Source organism: Podarcis erhardii, assembly GCF_964252035.2.
Source record: "Podarcis erhardii genome assembly, chromosome: 11".
Classification (NCBI taxonomy): Eukaryota; Metazoa; Chordata; class Lepidosauria; order Squamata; family Lacertidae; genus Podarcis; species Podarcis erhardii.
The window spans coordinates 31,527,931-31,550,177 of NC_138501.1; the positions used below are offsets into that span (position 1 = coordinate 31,527,931).

At 39.3% G+C, this 22,247-nt stretch overlaps 1 protein-coding gene and 2 long non-coding RNA genes across 3 annotated transcripts in view; 1 reads left to right on the plus strand and 2 right to left on the minus strand.

Annotated features, from left to right (window-relative positions):
* LOC309352665 overlaps positions 1–22,247 on the minus strand; it is a 76,396-nt gene that overhangs the window by 21,351 nt on the left and 32,798 nt on the right. The gene's annotated exons all lie outside the window — the stretch shown is intronic.
* LOC309352657 lies at positions 158–3,604 on the plus strand. Its single transcript, XR_014161398.1, has 2 exons — positions 158–1,231; positions 2,710–3,604. It is a non-coding gene; the product is annotated as an uncharacterized lncRNA (long non-coding RNA).
* ANKRD31 (ankyrin repeat domain 31) lies at positions 5,665–21,622 on the minus strand. Its single transcript, XM_081881194.1, has 13 exons — positions 21,475–21,622; positions 20,019–20,210; positions 18,824–18,966; positions 17,335–17,494; positions 16,532–16,644; positions 15,556–15,643; positions 14,396–14,492; positions 13,098–13,533; positions 12,518–12,832; positions 11,484–11,624; positions 10,858–10,951; positions 9,257–9,445; positions 5,665–6,509 (listed from the first exon to the last, which is right to left on the minus strand). Exons 1-13 carry the CDS (start codon positions 21,584–21,586, stop codon positions 6,358–6,360), a joined length of 2,232 nt encoding a protein of 743 aa, XP_081737320.1. The 5' UTR covers positions 21,587–21,622; the 3' UTR covers positions 5,665–6,357.

Below are 22,247 nucleotides of genomic sequence, written 5' to 3' on the forward strand. Positions count from 1 at the left end.
CTCCCGAGCGTGGAAGAGCGACGCTGCCGCCCGCTCAGCCCAAGAGAAACCAAAACAGCCGCAGCGTGACCCCTTTTTTCGAGCCAGGAAGACTCCGCCGCCAACAACACCCAGCGGGCTCCTCACGGTTTCCCAGCCGAAGGCTCCTTACCGAGCTCGGACGGAGCCCTTATGGCGTCCCGCGAGCGCACACGAGAACTTTGTCGCGAACCTTTGCCCTCCCCTGTTTCTGTAACGGGGGAAATACGGGACGGGAAATACGGGAGGAGCCCTCTGGGCCTTCCCTGGCTGGCCCGGAGGCGGCAGGCTGTTCCAGTCCAACTCGAAAGGGAAATGTCGAAAGAAAGGAAACGTGTCGCAAGGATGAGCACAGTTCTCTTTATATATATATATTAAAGCCAGTCTTCCTCTTCCTCCTGCAGTGTTATAATCACAGAAGTTTAGAGCTGGCCTGGAAGGGACCCCGAGGGTCATTCAGTCCAACCCACAGCCTGGGTGGCATCGAACCCCTAAAGCTTCTGCTTCCCCTCCAGGAACGGGTTTTCTGTTTGCTGTCTAGGCGACCTAGATAGGCAGAGACCGAGGTTGGGAACGAATCTCCATATCGAGCTCGTTCCCATCCCAACCAGCCTTGTTGTTTATGTGTTTGGAAAGGGCGGGGAAGAGCGCCGCGCCTCCTCTGGTGGGCGCGGAACAGCCATCCTGCGCTGCTATCCGGCGCTCTTTCGGGGCTGCTCCGGACCCATTGGGAAAGCAGAGCGCTAAGGCTGCTGAGGTTTCGGTTAGGCGACTTTGGGAGACTCCAAGGGGCCGCGCGCGGAAGGAGGGCGAGGAAATGCAACCCAGGCGCTGGCAGATCCCGAGGGCTGGCTATGTCGCCTCAGTCAGTTAATCCCCTTTCGCTCCTCCAACTTTTGCTCTGTGGCCGGGGGCGGGGGGAGCGCGCAGTAATTATTTGAGTGTTTTAATCAGCTTGCTCGTTTCCAATTCCACTAGTTGCAAATTTGGAAAGTTTCCAGTATTCCCTTGCCCTCCGTGTGCGCGCGCACACACAAAGCTGGACTTTTTAATCTGTTCCTCCCAGAGGACGTCGTACTTCATAGGCAAATGTTGTTCGTCACGAAAAGTGGAACTTGGGATTTGTCCACATACCCATACAAATGATAAGGAGGCGTGTTATCGCTCCGTCTTTTCTTCCTGGGAGACCTTCCGCCCCCAGAGCTGATACTTTGTAAGCGCTTGGTAGCAAGTACAATGTTCCTTTTTTATTATTTCGGAAAGCTTTTGATGGCATGCAGCCTCAATCACGCATATTGTCTAGACTGGCAGCAACCGATAATTTGTTTTGATTGGGCTTGTGCTGAGGTTTTTAATTGCTGAAGGGGAGTGATAAAATGTGGTTTACTATGTCTGATAGGGATATGTCTACATTATAATATTTATTTAAAAAAACAATTTAATGGTCTTTTTATGCAGCTGGGAGAGCAGTGAAACACGTGAAAAATAAAATAAATCCTTGAATGGTTACCCATCATCTCTGTTGGGCATTTAAGCCTCTCATGAGCAGAAGTGCTTTTTCCCTTACCCAAGATGTAGTGGATGTAACAGCATATGTCATGGGTAGGCAAACTAAGGCCCGGGGGCCAGATCCGGCCCAATCGCCTTCTAAATCCGGCCCACAGACGGTCTGGGAATCAGCGTGCTTTTACATGAGTAGAATGTGTCCTTTTATTTAAAATGCATCTCTGGGTTATTTGTGGGGCCTGCCTGGTGTTTTTACATGAGTAGAATGTGTGCTTTTGTTTAAAATGCATCTCTGGGTTGTTTGTGGGGCATAGGAATCCATTCATATTTTTTTTCAAAATATAATTTGGGGGGGGGCCCACAAGGTCTGAGGGTCAGTGGACCAGCCCCCTGCTGAAAGTTTGCTGACCCCTGGGATGGCAGGATGTTGTCTGTCAACTCAGAAGTTGGCAGCATCAGCATCACTTTGAAACTCCATAGCTCAGTGATAAAAGCATCTGCTTTGTATGCCAAAGGCCCCAGGTCCAATCCCTGGCATCTCCAGGTAAGGCTGGGAGAATAATAATCATAATAATTTATTATTGATACCCTGCCCATCTGGCTGGGGTGAGCTGCCGCCAGTCAGTGTGGACAATATTGAGCTAGTTTAATAAGTCTGACTCAGTATAAGGCAGCTTCCTGTTCCCACGGCACTCAATGGCGCTTACCCCCACAGTTAAATGTGTATATGTCTTCACGGTTGCTGTGAGGCTAAAATTAGATAATCCTATAAATGCCACTTTGCTAGGAGGCAGGATGCACATGCAGTGTAATGTCATTGAATCTCGCCCTTTCTGTATTTCCCCCCCTTCAGTAAATGGGTAGAAGCTTGAGGGTGCAGTGGACCAACCCCCAGCTAATCCAAAATCCACTGAAGCTCATAAAAGAGAGCTTCTCACAGGCTTCAACATGAGATTTTTTTGGATGCAGAAATACTGGTATGTAAGATCTGGTCTTAAATTCAGGCTGCATTTGTATAATTGAAGTCAGACTCCCCACTTCCACCAATATCATGTCCAGGAGAAAATCAGGCCCTGGTGTCTCTAGCTAACAAGGGATTTAAGTAGTATGGCTGGCTCATCTCTTCTCTTCATCTCTTCTCTGAGATCTAAGCTGTGTTCACACTGTGCACTTTTGCATTTCCAGTGCTGGGTTTTGAATGTGTTCACATGACATTGTAAAAAATGCTTACCGTATATATCCTGTACTTTTCGATAAAATAATACTGTTTGATGAGTTGTTTGTCAAACTAGCTTCACCATGGCTGCAGTTCTTAAGCAGCTTCTAATTTGCCTCCAGCCAAGGTGTGAACGAACACCTTTGCATGAGGTAAAGACATCTCTGCCCATAAACACCCCCTGGTGTGTACACAAACAGAAATGAAATTGTCACCAATGAAGCCATGCTGATATGAACAGCTGGAGGCAGAGAGATGTGAAATGCACCAGAAAAGAAAGAAAAAACAATCTCACTGTGCTCCAAGACAGTAATGTGAGCACCACCCTTGGAGAGCTAGTTAAAGGATAGACAGGTACAGGACTGGATAGACCAGTGACAAGCATTATTTAGATCTTGGCATAATTTAAAAAAGTCATCTGTAAGTTCAAATCTCTTGCAAAGGTGATCTGTCCCTGGCCTGGAGAGCCTGACTGGACATGGAGAAAGGGGGGTGTCAGAGAGAAAAAGTAGATGGCAGAAAAAGAGAGAAGTGGCCCTGTTCACTTTTGGTTTTGGCCCTTCCTACCACTGGCTGTGGCCCCCAACAGATTTCCCCTGAAAAATGTGGCCCTCAACAGAAAAAGCTTGCCCACCCAATGGGCACTTTATACGTTCATATATTTCATGAATAATTTTTAATAGTCAATGTAGTACAGTAGAATAGTATGCCCAAACAGGCACTTTGGTTTTAAGGAAGTATTAGATACTGGCCTAGTTTTATTTGTTTCCAGTGTATCAGTTACAGGTAACAGAGTACCAGGTGATCAAGAAAGAGAGAACAATGTGTTCTGAATGACCAGCGATAATAAACTGATTACAAAAATGCTTTTTCAGTATTTATTATTTATTGCATTTTTGCACTAGGGTGTCACAAAGCAGCTTACACAATAAAAATAGAAATCACAAAGACATTAAGTCAATTAGCTTTTTCCTCCAATAAAGGAAATCTAGAACTTAGTGGATTTTGTGGTTACAGTGACACTGTTGAAAAACAGTCTCACTAATCAACACTGTCAGAGTTGTAACAACAAATCCTGGACCATGGTGCTACTCTACATACTAAGACACAGTCACATGTCTCCTATATTCTGAATCTGAATTTTATCCCCCACCAGAACAGCAGCCACTCATACCATAAAATCTTGTGCTGATCTACTAAATTTATACAATAAAGTTTCCCCTTTTCCTTTCAAAAAGAAAAGAGAAGGTAACGTAATTACATTTTAAACTTTAGTAAATCAAATACAGAAGAAACAATATTTAACAAATGGTGTCTGTCTTTTTTAGTACTGAAAAGCCAACTTACGAGCCAAAGCTTTTACTTCATACTCGTCATGTCAAATCTTGATTTTATGTTCTCCTGTAGGAACAAAGCTAATCCAAAATGCAGCAACAAGGCCTTGCAGTTGGCATGTTCCTAATTTATTGGGTGCCTTACATCAAAGAAAACAACATAAACAACAAATTGAGTGAACAGTGAAGTAAATCTAATATTCAGATAAATCTTTTGTACATTTCATAGGCAGTACAATATTCTCCTGCAACAAAAGATAAATATGAATCACTGCTCTCTTTCAACCAGTAATGCAATATGTTTGTTATAACAAAAAGAGTACAGTGTAATTAAAGCGCAACAGGAGCTGAATGGCCCAAAAAATAAGATTCAACTAAAATAGCATTGTTTTAAGTACCTTACTCATCAAACTAGTTTACTTTTTTGTTACATGACAGTTTTGGACATCTGAAACCTTAGATGTTCTTTCTAACAAAGTGTTGACTTTGTTAACTTTCCTTACCACAGACTTTGTTCTCTATTATCTCCAATATCTTTTTTGCCTAAGCCAGTCAACAGTCACTTCCGTACATCAGCTTATATGCCAATCAGATAATCAGTAGAGAAACTCTTCCATATGTGGCTGATAGCAATTCAGCAAAACGAGTTAACAAGGAATCTCATTTTGCATCTTTAAAATGTTGTTTAATCTGACATGAAAGAGCCCCAAAACATTTTCAACTCTGGCTATGGCAGCTGTATCTGCTACAGATACCCTAGCAAAGAGTAGGAAATAATTCACATGTAAGACAAACACCATCCCTCCCCCAGAAGGTACTGCACAGTATAAAGTAGCTCCCGGGTTTAAAAGCTCAAAGAGATTATAATCAAAATGATTAAAAAGTATTTTCGCCTTGTATTTGAATGCCCGTGGATATTTCTGAATGACACTGATAATTAAGCCTTCACCTCTGTGTATTTCAAAATACTGTATTTCATAAAATACTGATATTTTATGTAATCCAATAAGTGTGGGTTTTTTTATATCTCACTGGGCCAGTGCAAAGACTGCAATCACTTTAGGGTGACTAGGATATTGGGAGGAGGTTGTGAAACACTTTCTTCTCTAAAGCCTCCCCTGCTCTCATACTAATTCTCCAACAGGCCTTAACCATGGCTATGTTACGTGTCACCAACACTAATCACAGCTTATCCTAGCAACTTTCTGTAAGAGCTGGAAGGGGAGAGAGACCGCACAATACCATGAATAGCTTTACACTGGGACCAGCTCAATGTGAAAAATCCCCAAAGGAATTACTTCCTTTAAATTAAAAGAAAAAGAAAAAGAAAGCTCTATGAATCTTCACTGTATGGTGTGTTCACACAGATGGGATTCAAATGGAGGTTCAAAATGTTGTAACTTAGTTGTGGAGCTCCATTGAAAGCTGTTTAAGATTTGTCCCCTTATAAAAGAGCTAAATATGGCCCCATGATAGGAAATGTAAATAAGACAGCTTCATCCTGCTACAAATGGAAGTTTGAGGGAAAATGAGATTTCAGGTTGCATTACAAAAACTTTCACTAACAGCAAACATTAGCCACAAAAGGAATTGAAACCAAATATCCTTTATTGGCTGTGTGGGTGTGTATAAACAGAGGTGAGCACAATTTTCAGGCCCGTATTGTAAGGTTTGCTTTCTTAGAATTAGATTCTGAGTCTGAAAGAGTCTTCCATTGAAAAACAACAGTGTAGGACTCTTTAGAGATAATCATTTGTTACCTGTTCTTTAATTACGGCTGACATATCAAAATTGGCAGATGCTGACAATTTGATTCAACCTTGCCTAAGATAACCAGACTAAACTTTCATTGGTGACCCAGAGGCTGGAGCTCAGGCCACAACTCAACACCTGTTTCACCTGAAATGCTTTAAATTTTCTGTCAGTCTGTGCTTCAGTAATAACAACAGGTGCCATCCTGACCATTTTTTTTATTTCAGCCATCTCATCCACATCAGACTTTTGCTTTCCATGAGGCATATCAAGGTCAAAGTGCATAGCAACTGTAACCACACAGCCGTTCGCAACCTTATCTATACCCATAATCTTTTTCCCCCACCTGGTCTTCTACTAAAAGCTCTCAAACAGTTTACATCTGTTGGGACACAACAAGGTTCCCTTTGTATTTTAATCGTGATGCTAACAAAGATTTGGTGCAATAATAAAATTCAAAAAACACAATGCAATCCTCTTCCCCAAGCTCATTAAATTTTACTAGATAGAGAAGGAAAACGACTTTTTCGTTTAAAATCCAAAACCCTCACAATGGACATAGAAGTTCCAGTACTGATCCATTATATGACCTGGCATAAATTCTTCATCCTTTATTAGCACTCTGCTGTTGAACTGTAGAAATCTCCTGGGTGTTGTTGAGGAATCAAGGTGGTAGGGAACTTCTGTTAGAAAGATGAAATGCACTAAATTAAAATATCTAGCATGAAGTATAAGGAATGCTTTAAACCCCCAGTTTCTTAAGTGGTGAGATATTTAAGGCAACCAGTGCTAGCTCGCAACATTTTGGCTGGGGGGGGGGGACTGCAATTTTTTACTTTGCCGTTTTCATGACAATAGGACTTGTACAGCACTTATTTAGGAAAGTGTGTCATAGCACATGTGTAGAGTGATATGTTCCTCCTCCTCCTCTCTTAAAAAAAATCAATTATTTTCTGCACATTTAAGGACAGTGAAAGAGCTTCCACGTAAGAGAATCCAAGTATGATTTTCAGATCAGATTGACTCCATACCTCTTTATTTAGCAATAAAGCCATACCACGACATAATCGTTGATTTCATGTATTGTTTACACCTGCACATCCATCAACAAAAAACCAAAGGCACAGAATATTTTAAACTGTAAGGAAAACTTTTTTTTACATTTGCATTTTGTTTTCCTACCCCCCAAAATCAATTTAACTATTAATTCTCCAAAACATTTTTTTCTCTAAATTAAAAGGACAAAGTATTCAAACCAAGATACCAAAAAAAATGATTTGTTTCATTTGAGCTGTGGCACATCAGAACATAGCAGAACATATCTGCACTCCAGGATTCAGTCCTGAAAATGTGAAGTAATTGGAGGCTTCCAGCCTGTGTGTGTGCGTGTGTGCAAATGCACGTGAGTGGGTGTGCCAAACTAGGTCTTTTATCCTGGTGAAACAAAACCTAGTTTCACCTCTGATTTCTGTGACAGTACTCATTGGCATGGAGTCCTGGCACCTCTTTTTTTGCTGCCCATGGCAGCCATTTTGTGTGGGCACCCATGACACTTTTATCAATTTAAGTACTGGCACCTCATTTTTTTTAACCAAAAAAGCACTGTGTACCATTATGTATTATTTATTACTATATATTGTTATCAGTGCTTTTCCTCTAGGCTGGTACTCACCATGAAGTTGTTACAGTAAGAGCGGCACTTTTAACCAGTGCCCTTTCTTCTGGGGATGGGGGGGGAGTACTGTGCACCCTTGAGTACCCCCAGAAAAAAGCAGTAATTATTATTCTTGTATGGATATTATGTTATGTTTTCATATATATAATTTATTGTTGTACGTTCTATGTTGGAAATCTCCCTGTGGTCTTTTGATGAACGGTGGTATATACATTTTAAAAAAGAAATAAATAAATAACAAATAATATAAGCCTAGTGAACAGGAATACAAATCTACACTGAAGTACCAACACAACTGAAGTTGGGTCATATAGCAAATTTTAAAGAGGTTTTTGTTATGAGTTTAGGGTGAGGGGAAGTAGGCTGTGTGCACTGTGCAGAGACCCTTCTAATCCCTGGATCCAGCAAGTGTTAAAATATAAGCCAGCTTAGTTTCCTGTTGAGGTGATTGCCTAGTAGTTAGAAAAAGACAAAGGAGAGAGCTGAGAGTTTGCAGTGATGTAACTTAGAAGTAAAGCAGCAAGCTGGAGAGAAAATCAGGGCAACGCTTGAGAGCAATGTTTGAGTTATGTTTGAATCCAAGGCTGCAGCTATGGGAGAAATTAGACTCTTTTGGGGTGTTGATGCTGTGAACCCCTCCATCGCATGCTCAGGTTGTATATACAGTATGTGTAAATAAACCATATATCATGAAGACACCGCTGTCTCCATTGTGCCTCATTTCCAAACAGAAATACAAACCCTGGATAAGTGCCTGAAACCCCTGGAATCTCCCACCAGTCAAGGATTTGGGCGGCATGCAACACTTAAAAAAATAATAAACACACATTCATCCACCACAATGGTTACAAGTTTTCTAAGATGGAAGACCTCTCTCTTCTAAGTAAAGAAATAGGATTGTCTGGATCTGTTTCCACAGTTCTTACAAAACAGCATCTTCTCTGGGAAAACTGAAACATACAGTTCTCATATTATGTTTGCACACTTCAGTTTACATGAGTGTGAGCACCTCTAGGTACAAAAAGCAACGTGGTAGGTTACCCTTAGGGAAGCTGCTTATGAGGAGGCCGAAAAACTCTGCTCAGACAGATGTTTTAAAATACAATAATGCCCTGAAGAAGATTCTCAGCTAAAACAGATATTGTATGTCACTATCCAGATGCTCTCCCCATTTTAAGAACTAAATCCTGATTAAGTCTTTCGGTATCAAAAGCATTTAACACTCCATCAATAAATGCATATCCTTAGTATGGGTTATTTAAAGAGCAATAAGCTTTATTTTGGAAGATTCACTGCAGATGTGTAGTATATGTTCAGTATCTCTAAGAGGATGCAGGTTGCAACCATATGTTTAGATAATTAAATGTTCTATTTTGGCTTTGCTGTTCATTCCCAATTATCCAATATTTATGTGGATTCATAAGATATACAACGTCCTACATATATGTGTTATATTATACAGCAAATCAGATAAATGTAGAAGGCGGGGCTTTGTAAAGTGTCTTTCACAGTTAGACTACACTGAATTAGGAAAAACCACAGAATATTTAAACACAACCATAGTCTAATAGCACAGGCTCTGAAGCAGTAAACAGAAAATGCACGCTTTGCAGAAAGAAAAAGGGTACAATTCAACAGCAAACTAATCATATTTTTTGTGCCAAGACCAAGAGTTTGCAATAGTCCTACCACCAAAATTTTACTTGTGACAAACTTGTGACAAAACAGGATTGCATGTGGTCTTATTTCACTTACTTGTTTCACTGACTGCTGTCATTATTTCCTCAGCTTCTGTTTCAGGGGACAGAGAGATTTCCATTTCTTCCTGAGGAAAGGGTGCAGTTTCCTGCCTTATATTCTCTGCATTCTGAGAGGAAGCAGCCTTATGACTAAAACAGCAGTACTCAGCACCTCGGCTGTGATTACATCTTGTAGAGTTTCTCCCTGGTTGAAAAAGATCAAAATTATCTGTGTAACATGCCGGCCAAGGGATGTCTTGAACCAGAGCCTCCAATACATTCCATCATTCCAATACCACCAGCATTCTAGTTCCTCAGGGGAGGGCCAGGTTCTGTGAGTCAAGGGTATCCTAGGTGACAGTGCTAGTCTGGATGCTATCAGGTGATTGTACAGCCTGGTCAGCTGACCTCCTCAAAAGATAATGGAAACATACCAGACCCTATAAACCTTTTCTTCAAAGCCAAGCCAAGCCAACTTCTCAGTCTGAGCAACTTGTTGCTTTATTATGGATATGCTTCTGTTCCCTGACTGATCCGGTATTTTGGTTATCCTTGGCATTCATTAACCATTTAATCATATTCTCTGGGCAGGATGTGACCTTAATCCTGTCTACAATTACATCTTCCTGCCTCTGGTCCTTGGTTCTTGCTTGTCTCATCTGTTATCAAGCTCTCAGCCCTTCACATCTACCACAGGCTTATCATATCAACACCTGCTTGTGTTGGACTTGTGTTTAGCCTATTAAAAAACTTAGGGCCAGGCCTGACAATTTGTTCCTAATTGGTGCATTAGGCAAGGGGTGGCTTTGTTCTTGTGTATGTCAAGAAGTCATGGGGAATATGCAATCCAAGAAAAATATATCTGTCCAATAATACCATCTTTCCTCCCAGAAATTGCTGGGTGTGAGGTTCACTCCATATGGCAGAAATCCCCTCACTATTTTTGACATTTCTAGAAAATAGAGCAGCACCATTTATTCATTTTGCTTATCAATACTGGGATCATGTATCACCTGGACATCATTTTAAAAGATTTCTTTCATATTATTGTTTAAAAATAGAAGTTATAACTTGGAGTTCATAAATAGTTACTAATTTGTATCAGAATATTCCCTTACCCAATATTGATATACCTCTAAGCACAAGTTGGTAATAGATATTTTAATCTGCAATAGTGTCTTCCTTGTGTGTACATGAACAGTTTTGACTGAAGCCAATATTTCTTATTCCCCAAAACAACTAGAGGACAGTACTTATGCAGAATGCTGTTTCCCTCAGCCACACAAATACTGGATTAAATTCACAAAATTTCGAGCAAAGACAAGTTTAATTAAGCCATTAACTCTTAGCACTTATGGGTTCTCCAACCCATGTAGGTTAACTCACTAGCTTTGCTCAGGAGAGAATCGCAGCAAACCATAACATTTCCAACAGAGAAAACTTGTCTTGTTAGCATTTCTGAGGCACATGCACGGCACTACTAAAAAATGCTGTTATGTCCATAATTTGTGATTAAAGATAGAAAAAGTGTGCAGTAGAAGTCTGAGGATTTATAAACCCTGTCCTTTTGGGGGGCATTTTCATCTAAATGGAATTCACATTTTAGTCAGCACATACCAAATAGCTTATTTTGTTGCACTGTTAACTCTGGTTCCTTAGAAATATGAACTTCAGCAATAATTTTTGATAACAGAGTTCCACAGTATGTGACCTGTATAAAGGTAAATATATGTCACTGAAGATGTTATTTACTTCATTTTAAAAAATGCATTAAGAAATATTGAGCCCGTGTCAAAGTAATATATCTACTTTGTACATTTCCTGAAAGTCAAGTATGGAAAAACAAAAAGCCAAAGTCAAATGCAGAAGACTACACAGGACTATAATGCTTTGTGGCTTTCCCCCCTTCTTTTTCTTGCTTATTTTTTTAAAAATACACTTTTTAGTTGATGACAGTTTTCCTTAAAATAATAATGAATGAATTGTACAGAATATGATAATGATGATATTAATAAACAACCAGTTGCTGTGCTCATTAGGCCTGGCCCACCTGAACAGATCCTGCTTCTTCTAATAAAGAGTTAACTTCATTTACACTATGTGATTTATTGCTGACTCGCTCCTGACATTGCCTGCCTGCCTGTGCTCAGACAAACTACCACTACACTGCTCACTTTCATGCAACAAACTTCACACTAATATTAAATTTTTTGTCACCTATTAAAAAAAAACAATGAGCCTACCTTGTTGTATACGTATTTCCAGCTTACAGAAATGTCACTTCCTAGTAGTGCTTTAATCCATTGAACTAGATTTTGGTAAACTGTGTTGTTGCCAGCTTTGACTTTACCATTTCCCAAAAGGCTGGCTTTATGCTTGGAATCCTAAATTAAAAACAAAAACAAGGAACACAAAACAATTAAGAATTATAATCCCCTACACTTTGAACCACTAGCACCTCTTAGACTATGTAATTGTCTAGGCTGAAGATCACCATGATGTGCTCCAACTATTTTGTCAGTAGTAGCTGCCTGCTAATTCTATCATACCATCCTCGCAATTTCCCCCTCGTCCACTTGCTTGCTGTAATAAGCAGAAATTGTCCCCAGCTAAGCAGCTGACTGGAAAAACTGCAGTTTGCTGTACATCTGCTGCCATCATAGTGCTGCAAGGGAAGGCCAGAGGATACAGAAAATACAGGCACTACAGCACTGCCTTTCTTTGCATGTTGCATGTTGGGACATAGTTGTATCTGTGTATTATTGCCCCACACCCTCTTCTGACACTAAGCTAGGACACAGCACAATCAAATGGCATAGGCCAGCCTTTATTTGTGTTCCTGCTTATTTTTGATAATACAGGGCAAAAGAGCACTCTTAGCACCCAGCTGAATCAGGGTGGAGGGGAAGAGAAGCCAGAAAATAAACTCTGAATACTTATTTTTAATGTTAGAATTTGAACCAGGTCCTGATCATATTCGAACATATATGTTGCCTGAACAATGCAGTAATGGAGCAGGCAAAATCATTACGTTATTTAGGCATAATTTCCTCCTGATTTCACAATTCACCCCCCAACCATATTTGTATACCTGCAATGTCATATAACACTTCCTATATGAAAGCTTATGCCATAATAAATTTGTTAGCTTTAACGTGCCACAGGATTATTTGTTGCTTCTAATGATCAATTAGCTTTTGCTAATAATTCATTACTCTGCATTTTTTAAATACATTTTGCATTGATACTGACATTGCTTTGCAACTGAACAATCTACCTGTATTGTGAATTCTAGAACATCATCTCCGGACTTAATCTTTCCCAGTTCAAGCAGATCTAATAGCTGATTTTTCTTCCTTCTGCTTGCTTTGAAGTTTAATTGTTTTTCAGAATTCTGACTGTTAGAACATTGAGAAGAACTTGGGCTGATTCTGCTTTGTGATAGCGCATGAGAAAATATCCCTGCAGGCTCTAAATTAGCATTAAGCGAGTGTCTATTTTTTGGGATGTTTTTCTGATGAGTAGCGAGATAGCTGTGTGTAGATTCTAATTCTGGTTGCATCTGCAAATCCTCACTTACATTTGAGCATTGCTGCGAAGACACATTAAAGAAAACATGTTGACTTTCAGTGGTTTGCTGAATAATAATAATATTATTATTGATAACAGTACTTTTAGCAGCTGAACTATTTAGTGTACACATTCTTGGGAATTTGCTTCTCTGTAGTGCCACTGATGTATGATCAGTATATTCTATGTGTGTCTGTTGAATAAGGCAAACTACATGTTCTGAAGGCAATGTTGTCTGATCTATAGTATGGTTTATAGTATGATCTAACATACTTCAAATGTGTTACCTTTGTTAATTCCTCAGTGTTATATTCCTTGGGTTTGTTTTCAGACGCCGTTTTTTTGGGACCAACTCCTTTTTGCTTTTTCTCTTTTCCATTCCCTCCTGACATATTCAGAGACCTGTTTGGATACTGGCTGGATTCTTGATCTAAATAAATATTGTCTGTGTCCCAACTGTTTTCAAGGCCTATAGCTATATCAGAGGAGGGTGCTGTTCTCCCAAATGGATCATCTTCTGTGTTGTTGCGTTCACAAGAGCCATGTGTGCCTGGGACACATTTTGCTGAATGTGACGCCTCCTTTTTTGCATTCTTATAATTTTGTATTTTCTGGCCTAGTTCTTTCTGCTTCTGTGCCATGAGCAAAAGACTCTTTTGTCTGGAAACAAGCTTTGCTATCTGTTCCCTTAGGGCTCCCTGTTTAAAAGATTCTGCAGAAGCTCTGAAATCAAAATTTAAAACAATTGAACAGTCAATTGAACTTCCATGAAAAATACATATTGTTTAAAATGAACCACCCATTCCATTCAAGAATATGGCATGCCTCTAAGCATAATGATCAGATCCATCTATTTCCATTCCAGGTTAGTCTCATATGTGTTCATTCGTAAGCCCATCACATCTCTTTCTGCATTAATATGTAGATTTTTTAAAAATGCATATTTTTTTAAAAAAGCAGATTTTTTTAAAAAAGAATCTGCATTAAAATGTGTATTCCAAAACATACTTTCTCACAAATATATATGCCAAAATGTATTCTATCCTAAAGTATACACATTTTGCATGCTTCTCCTTTTTGTTTTCAAAGCTGAGAACTGCACCACAATATTCAGAGATGTGCAAAATAAAAAAAAGAGTAACAGAGTTCAGATTCATTCAATTGGATCAGGTCAGTTTGTATCAAAATCTGCAAAGAACAAATTTCTCAAGCTTCCCTAATAATGAATAACAAAAGCCTTTTTAAACTACCCTAAATGAAGGTAGCAAACATTTTTTAAAAGGCAGAATCCTATTTTGAAATATTTTAGTCATATTTTTATTTAAAACAATACAAATAAATAAAAGCATAATTCTCACAACAGCTAAAAACAGATGCCAAAGCAGCACCAGATCTTTACTATTTTTTGTAGAACCAGGATTGATTTAACTTAATGGGAAGTATACAAGGTTTAAAACTGATGAAGGGTCTGAGAATGTTGGTAGCATACTATAATTTTGCTTGATTTCAAAGTAAAAAATAATAATTCCATGCTCTATTTTGTAAAGAAAAGAAAAGAAAAACCTACAGTTTTTCTTCTGCCTACCTGTATTTCTTAGCAAGATCATCCCTTTCTGATTTCTGTTTGGCAAGTACAGCATTCAAAATGTTCTGTATCTGAGATAGATCTTGGATATATAGATCTGTTCAACATTTACAGATTTAATAAGTTAATAGACTAAACTGACATGCCTCCTTTTGATAATTTGCAACAGAGGCAATAAAAATGTGACAGTTAAAACGATGTGACAGAGAAATCAGCTAGTATTGTCTACTCTTGAGCTTTTTAAAGCAAATTTCATTCTACAAATTGCTTTACAACGCTATACAATTTTGTATGCAATACAAAATCCATGCCAATATCACAGAGAATATTAATTTATTTCTATTCCATCCTTACACCCAAAGGAGCTGAGGACAGTAACTAATAAACTAGCAAAATGAAACAATTTTTTAAAAAATGTTAACAATCCAATACAGTCGTACCTTGGATCCCAAATGCCTTGGTATTCGGACGTTTTGTGAACGTTCTTTGGAACCCGAACGTCCGATGGGGCTTCCACGGCTTCTGATTGGCTGCAGGAGCTTCCTACAGCCAATCAGAAGCCACACTTTGGTTTCTGAATGTTTTAAAAGTCAAACAGACTTCCAGAATGGATTCCGTTCGACTGTACCTTCACAGCTAACAATTTCAAGGACGGCAGGCACAGCATCCTTCAGTAGCTTTCAGTCATTAAACATCTGAGTGAACAGGAATATTTTTAAATTCCTCCTAAATATTAAATGAGGAAGGTAGATGGACCTCAATCAGGCAGGAACTGCCACCCTGTGCCAATGAGGCAGCAGCCAATGGTGGCACCTCTTCTTAAGGAAAACTGTCTTTAGGGACCATGCCCTTTGCTTCCTGTATCTCCATTAGAGTTATACACTGGATCCTGAACTGAATTGGGACAATTCAGGACAACACAGGGTTGGGATGGATCATATTGAGGCAGCCCCCAATTGCTCCAGTTCGAGTCCCAAGCCTCAGAAGTTTGCTCCTGTTCAATGTAGTAGGTTCACCAGTTTTTACAATGGGAGTCTTTCCAGCATCTACGAACATGAATCCAAGAGGCAGCTTTGGAGTTACGAAAAAATTGTTACTCCAACATAACAATGAAACACACATTTAGCCAATCTTTCATGGGTTATACAATTTATCCACACCTGCATCTCTTTGGCTTCTTAATTCAAAGAGCAAAAGTCTATCCTGTTTCTCTTCGATATTCTGCAATACTTCGTTGATGGACTCGTGCTGTCAAATGCAAATCATTGTTTGCTTTATTAAAGACAGGCAGTCTGGAACTGAACTAAAACATGAGAACTTGGAAAGCAGCCAGGTATTTTACCTGAGCCAGCTGTGTTGGATGGATAGGTGCACACAACTTACAAAGAGAGAAAGCTGTACAGTGATTTACCGTTTTGAAGGTTTGTGCTGCTCCTGTCTGTAAAACATGTGGTCTGATCCAAAGAACCATCAGCAAAAAGCAGAAGTGCAAGCACCAGGGGAAGAGTTCATGACGTGCAATGATACATAGATTCTATCATACTTATGCTGGCAAAAACAACACAACTACAAGTAGAGTGGTTTTGGAATAAGTTCCACTTTTCTTGTGTAACACAGTAACATGAGGTGCAGAATATCCTTTGTGTAAGTGAAATACACCTTGTGCGTGAAGAAAGGCTTTTTTTTTTATCAGTTTTGCCTGGAACTCTTATAAGAAGCTGCTGCCTAGGAAGTCTTGATGCAGAGGAAAAGACTGTGCTCGGAACAGTCAGGGGCGAGTTGTTCTGCATCTCCTTGACTGGGTAATGGCTGCCAAAGGGGAAAGAAGGAGTCAGGTTATTCCTGCTCTCTTTTGGCATGGGCAGGGGTTGCTTTCATGGAGTGGGATATTTATTTGGGTTTTATTTCCTTTCTTTTAAGTATGTTATTGAAATATTACTATTTAAATCTTGCATAAGTTGTATCTTATTGTATTGTTTGGATTTTGTGTTTATAAGTTTTATGAGCTGCCTTTTTGGCCAAAAGGTGAACAGAAACTTCACATAACACAAACATAATTCACGATTCAGCAACTTCATACAGGCCACATTTGATGCTAACGCATGGAAACAAAACTACTCAACTATCTATACTCACTGTGTCACAGCTCTGTTTAGCTGAATTGAGCTGTGAAACCATGTTATCCTCTTCACAGTTACTGCAACTACTACGGATTTTTCTAGACCTAGAAGTGTGTAACTCTTTTTCGCCTAAATCAAGAAATAATGATTATAGTTTCAAAATAAGTTATGAATGTACCAAATCAACATAGTACCAGCTTGAGTACACATATACTAAGTACGGGGGGTGGGGTGGAAATCAGGTTGTGCACATACACACATGTGTATTTGCCATTTGATACCTTCTTCTGAAAATCAAATCCACTTAAGTGTCAGGGAACTGCAGGCAGCGAGGGAGGAAAGAATTAGAGAATACAGGGAACAATCTCCACTGCTTAGTACTGGGTCCTCCTCAGAAGACAGAGAAGAGGATAGTGAGTCTGGGGAGGAAGGGGTGCTTCAGAGAGAGGGGGATCCACGTCACAGGGAAAAATGGAAGGGGCTGAGCCGTTGGCTGTGTTGGTCTCGAGGGAGAGGGAAAAGAGAAACCAGTCAGAGCAACGCATCATGAGAGACGGATCACTTTGTTTATTCTGCATGTAATCTTGTCAGAAGGAAATAAAGAAAGGAATTTATGGCTGGCTGCCGGGAGTGTTTTCTCTGCTAAGTGCAGCAACGCGTGCAGCTGGCTAGCTGACATTAAGACACACTAAAATAGAGAATTAATTACAATAGGACCAGGGTGCTGGAAAACAAGTAACTTCAGGAAGCTTATTGTGCTATTGGATGCTTTTTAAAAGGATAAAGGAGGTTGCAGTTAATATGAAGGAAGGGACATACCAAGCACATCAGTCATGTGATGAGCCTCTTTGGTCTCAGTAGCACCATAAGATTTAAGGAGTTCTTTCATTTTGTCACAGGTGGCTTCATCCAGGGCATTGTTCCCACAGTCGTCCATCTCATTTGGGTTTGCACCATGAAGTAGTAGACACTGTGCTGCCTGCAACACATTTTTTAATTATTCACTCCTATGGTCTAGTTACTATTTTTTCATGTTCTTCTGCTCTTACAATAGTCCAGAGACTAGCCAAATGTTAAGATCAGAAACAGACATTCAGCTTCCTTTTTCCAATTCGTTTTAAAATTGTATTTATTTTATTTTACAACATTTATATACCACTTCAGGGTAATAAAACCTCAAAACAGCTTACAAAAAAAATAAATAAAACAATAACATTATAGGGGGAAAAACAGTTTAAAACAAGAATATACATTGTTGCATATATGTTGCTAACTGAAAAATGATGAGGAAATTAGAAGAAGAGGAAAGGATTTGTGATAGTCAATAAACTGCTACAAAGGGAGTAACTCCAAGAGACGCTGGGAAAATAAAAGAATCCAGAAGCAAAACCTAAGTTGGACTCTGTGTTTTGTCTATCAAAGGCAAAGTGCAGAGACAGGCTTAGGGATTGATAAATCTGACGATTTCAGTTCTCCCATTTTCTCATTTTTTGAATACTAAAGTACACACTCCACACTCAGTTCTGCAGCAATTTATACTCCCCTCCCCCCCCAAAAAAAAACTTCATGAAAACTAGTCAGCATGTTAGTGCATATTTCTCCTGATAAACACATTTAAGTGTAGTATTGGCTTATACATATGCCAATTCTATGCAAGCAGTTTCCTCAAGATAAAAATTTATACGATGTGTTTACTAATATATGCAATTTATATATTGTTTTCACTAATACATGCATTTTAAACACACTTTCCACTAATATAAGCATTTATGTACACATTGTTTGGTTGGGCAACTGTGTCACAAAATTCAGAGAAGCGATGAATTTAAAATGATAATCATGTTTCAGTTTCTATATCAGTTTGCAAATTAGATAGCTCTCATTAAAATGCAAAAATACCAAGCAAATCTAATTTCTTCCCCATCCCTACCCAGGCCATAGACATCAAAAGCCCTTCAAACAAGGTGCTTTCTATATCAGAGGCTGCTAATATTTTGGGGCCTGTGGGCGTACTTGTAAACCAGAGAAAGTGATGTAGGCACTACACACAAACTTCGCAACCAAGTGCATACCACAACCTTGTCTATGGACTACAACAGAATGCTTCTGTCAAGGCAAGTTTCAGTAAGGTGGAGGAGGCACAGTGGGCTCTAATGAAGGCCTCTGCAGGCCCATGTGAAGCCTATAGTTGTCATGTTGGCAAACCCTTTATTAATTCAAATAGGTCCTTCTTAATTAGGATTTGAAACACACTTTGGTCTGGTAAACAGACGGTGGACGAGAGAAAGGCTGGTTAGCACTACATTACCTCAAAATGGTTGCCTGAAACAGCATCATGAATTGGAAAAACACCATCCAGGCTTTTAGAATTCACATCAGCACCAGCTTTGAGCAGCTCTTCAATAATCTCAGTAAAACCCTTATTGGAAGCTTCATGAATTGCTGTCCAGCCTAGTAAAACCGGAGTTAGATATGAGTCTGTAAGATGCATGAGCCTTTACCTAATGTTGCTGTTGTTATTATCAAGATACCATTCATCATTCAAGGATCACAGGGTGGTTTATGTATAAAAACACAAAAATATGTAGCATAATAACAAACTAAACAATGACCCTCACAGACAGTTTAATTTTTTAATTATCAAAAGCCTGGGTGAAGTGGGAAGTTTGAGCCTGGTTTCGAAAGCTATTTGCACCCCACAATTGGGGAGCTACTGAAGAAAAGCCCCATTATCATGTTGCCACATCTAATAATATGTAATAATTTTACTACATTGGCCTGGATCCAAATAACTGTACACCTTTTTCCAGGTGCCCAAGAGGACTTTGAACTTGAAAGGAGTTTTAAAGGCAAATTATGATCTGTTGTTCATAGAAAGCAATTCAAAGTCCCACCCAAATTTCTTTTTTCCAACTATAATAGCGCTTTAGATCCAGGCCACTTTACATATTTGCACACCTATTCATCTACAGTGGTACCTCAGGTTACATACACTTCAGGTTACATACACTTCAGGTTACAGACTCCGCTAACCCAGAAATAGTGCTTCATGTTAAGAACTTTGCTTCAGGATGAGAAAAGAAATTGTGTTCCGGCGGCGCGGCAGCAGCAGGAGGCCCCATTAGTTAAAGTGGTGCTTTAGGTTAAGAACAGTTTCAGGTTAAGTACGGACCTCCGGAACGAATTAAGTACTTAACCCGAGGTACCACTGTACTAGACATCTGTTCAAATACAATGTGTGCGTGTCCATATGTATATATCAGTATATATATATATATTTCTCCATGGAGCATAATATTAATCCTATATAACCATGAAGCATCCTTATTTGGATGTTGTTGTTGGCAGTGAAGAAGAGAATTTGATGAGAGAGAGAGAGACAGAAAGAAAGAAAGAAAGAAAGAAAGAAAGAAAGAAAGAAAGAGAGGCGGGGGAGGAGAGAGATGATTCTAGGGTCACAGCATAGCAGAAAACATTTAAACTATAAATTAAGAATACCACACCTGCATTATCTTTCTGATTTACACATGCTCCAGATGCTATTAAAGATTTCACTAAAGACAAATCTCCTTTTTTAGCAGCCAAATGCAAACAAGTTTCTCCTTTGGCATTTTTTTTGTTTATTCTTGGTTTAATGGTACACAGCAGCTGATTAGAAGAAGCTTGTTTCTCCTTTTCACTAGAATGTGAAGAGTCTAAAGACATATTTTACACTCATTAATAATTACATAAGGTATTTTGAGGGGCACTGCTACACCAAATGCTAGATGCTGGCCAATACTTTTTAAAGGAATACGACTTGCCAAAACATGCTTTCAAAGACACTGGTGTAAAATATTCACACATCATTGTCAACATTAACAACCTTTTGAACTTCAGCCATGTAAACCTAAAACAATTATGTTTCCTAAAGTTTACATAACATTAGTCCATCTTCTTCAGTCTTCTGTTATCAGATAGCATCTAAACATATACCATATATGTAAATGTGTGTGTGTGTGTGTGTGTGTGTGTGTAAACCATGAGTTCATATAGCCTTATCATGTGTACCTTACAGATAATAAAATTTGGGGAGAAAATGGAGAAGAGCAATGACTTAAAAGAGAATGAATCTAAGCAAGGCACAAATGTAAATACGTCATACCACAAATGTAGAGAAATAACTTTAGAAGACTTAATGGTATTGCAGAGTGATTTGTTTTATCCATTATAGCTAATGATCCTTAGGAAGTTTAAGATAAAATGGAAACATCAACAAGACTCCCACCCAACATACCTGTGCTTATATGTAAAAGGTCAAGGAGATTCCACTTTCAAATATATGTGGGACATTTCATTAACTTAGAATCTTAAACTAGTGAAGGAAGAAAGGAAGGACTGTAGGAGCTTTGAGTCAGGGCTAGCCCACCCCTGAGGCAAGCTGAGGCAGCCACCCCAGGAGGTGGAAGCCCAAGAGAAAATGTCCTCATGGCTGCCCTGCCTTGGCAGGGACGTGGTGGCGGCGGCTTCCACCAAGATCTCATGAGATCTCATGGAGTCTGCAGGATTTTGTGAGAAGTTGCCAGAACCCACCACCATCATCTCCACTTCATGGGTGCCACTGCATGACCCAGGTAAATGAAGCTGTGGTGGGAGCAACACCTTCCCATTTTGCCTCAATGAAATGGGACATGCTGCCCCTGCTTTTAGTCCTTTCCCAACTATGCCTCAGATATTCTTTTGGAGGCCAAGGTATGTCTGAGCAAGCTCAAAGTGATAGTGGAAATCTGACTCAATTCAACCACAACATTCATTTCTGCAGTTTTATTAACTGCTTACCTGAGGATTGGTTAACCTCTTCTTATTTAGATATTGCTGAACTACAATTCCCATCAACCCCACTCAGTACAGCCAATGGGAAGTTGGGAGTTGTAGTTCAGCCACATCGAGACAGCCACAGGTTAACTATACCTGTCTTACCTAATGAATGTGGGATTTGCTGCTCCTCAGTCGAATTAAACTGTAAAGGAGTTGCAGTATTGCTAGAACACAAATGTGCATTTTGACAATCCTCAATGGATATAGATTCCATTCTTTTACTTTGGATAGTTTCTAATTCATTTGACTGTAAAGATACATCTGGAGTGTTTTTGTTTTTTTATATAAATATTTATTAAAATTTTTGAATACAAATGCACAAATAATAAACAACCTTACTTATATCATGACGTGGTTTCATCACTTCTTTGGTCTCCCTCATGTCTCCCGCTCCCATTTACATCGTAAAAAGGTTTTTCCAAGCAAATTATCAACTTGTTTACGATCTTATATCCACTCATTTAAATATAATCTAGCAATTCTCCAAAAAATTTATGTTTTCTTTAATCTCACTTATCATCAAATTCAAATCTAATTTAGTGGTGGCCAATTTTTTATAATCTAGCATCCTTCTTAACATTCAACCAAATTGCAATGTTTTTGTAAATACGTCTTAAATTTCTTCCAGTCTTCCTCAATCCTCTCTTCTCCCAGGTCTCGGATTCTGCCAGTCATCTCGGCCAGTTGCATATAGTCCATCAGCTGCATCTGCCACTCTTCCAGTGTGGGTAGATCTTGAGTTTTCCAGTTTTTAGCGATGAGTATCCTTGCTGCCGTTGTTGCATACATAAAAAATGTTCGGTCCTTCTTTAGCACCTTCTGGCCGACAATACCCAGAAGGAAGGCCTCTGGTTTCTTAGTGAAGGTATACTTAA

Bases quoted from the DNA above. Each gene is read 5' to 3' on its own strand.
- ANKRD31 (XM_081881194.1), bottom strand. From the start codon at position 21,586: ATGGAATCTATATCCATTGAGGATTGTCAAAATGCACATTTGTGTTCT. The intron at 15,644-16,531 runs GTGAGTATAGAT...TGCATTTGACAG, and splicing joins CTAAACAGAGCTGTGACACA to CACGAGTCCATCAACGAAGT. The intron at 13,534-14,395 runs GTAGGCAGAAGA...TTTTGATTTCAG, and splicing joins GATCTTGCTAAGAAATACAG to AGCTTCTGCAGAATCTTTTA.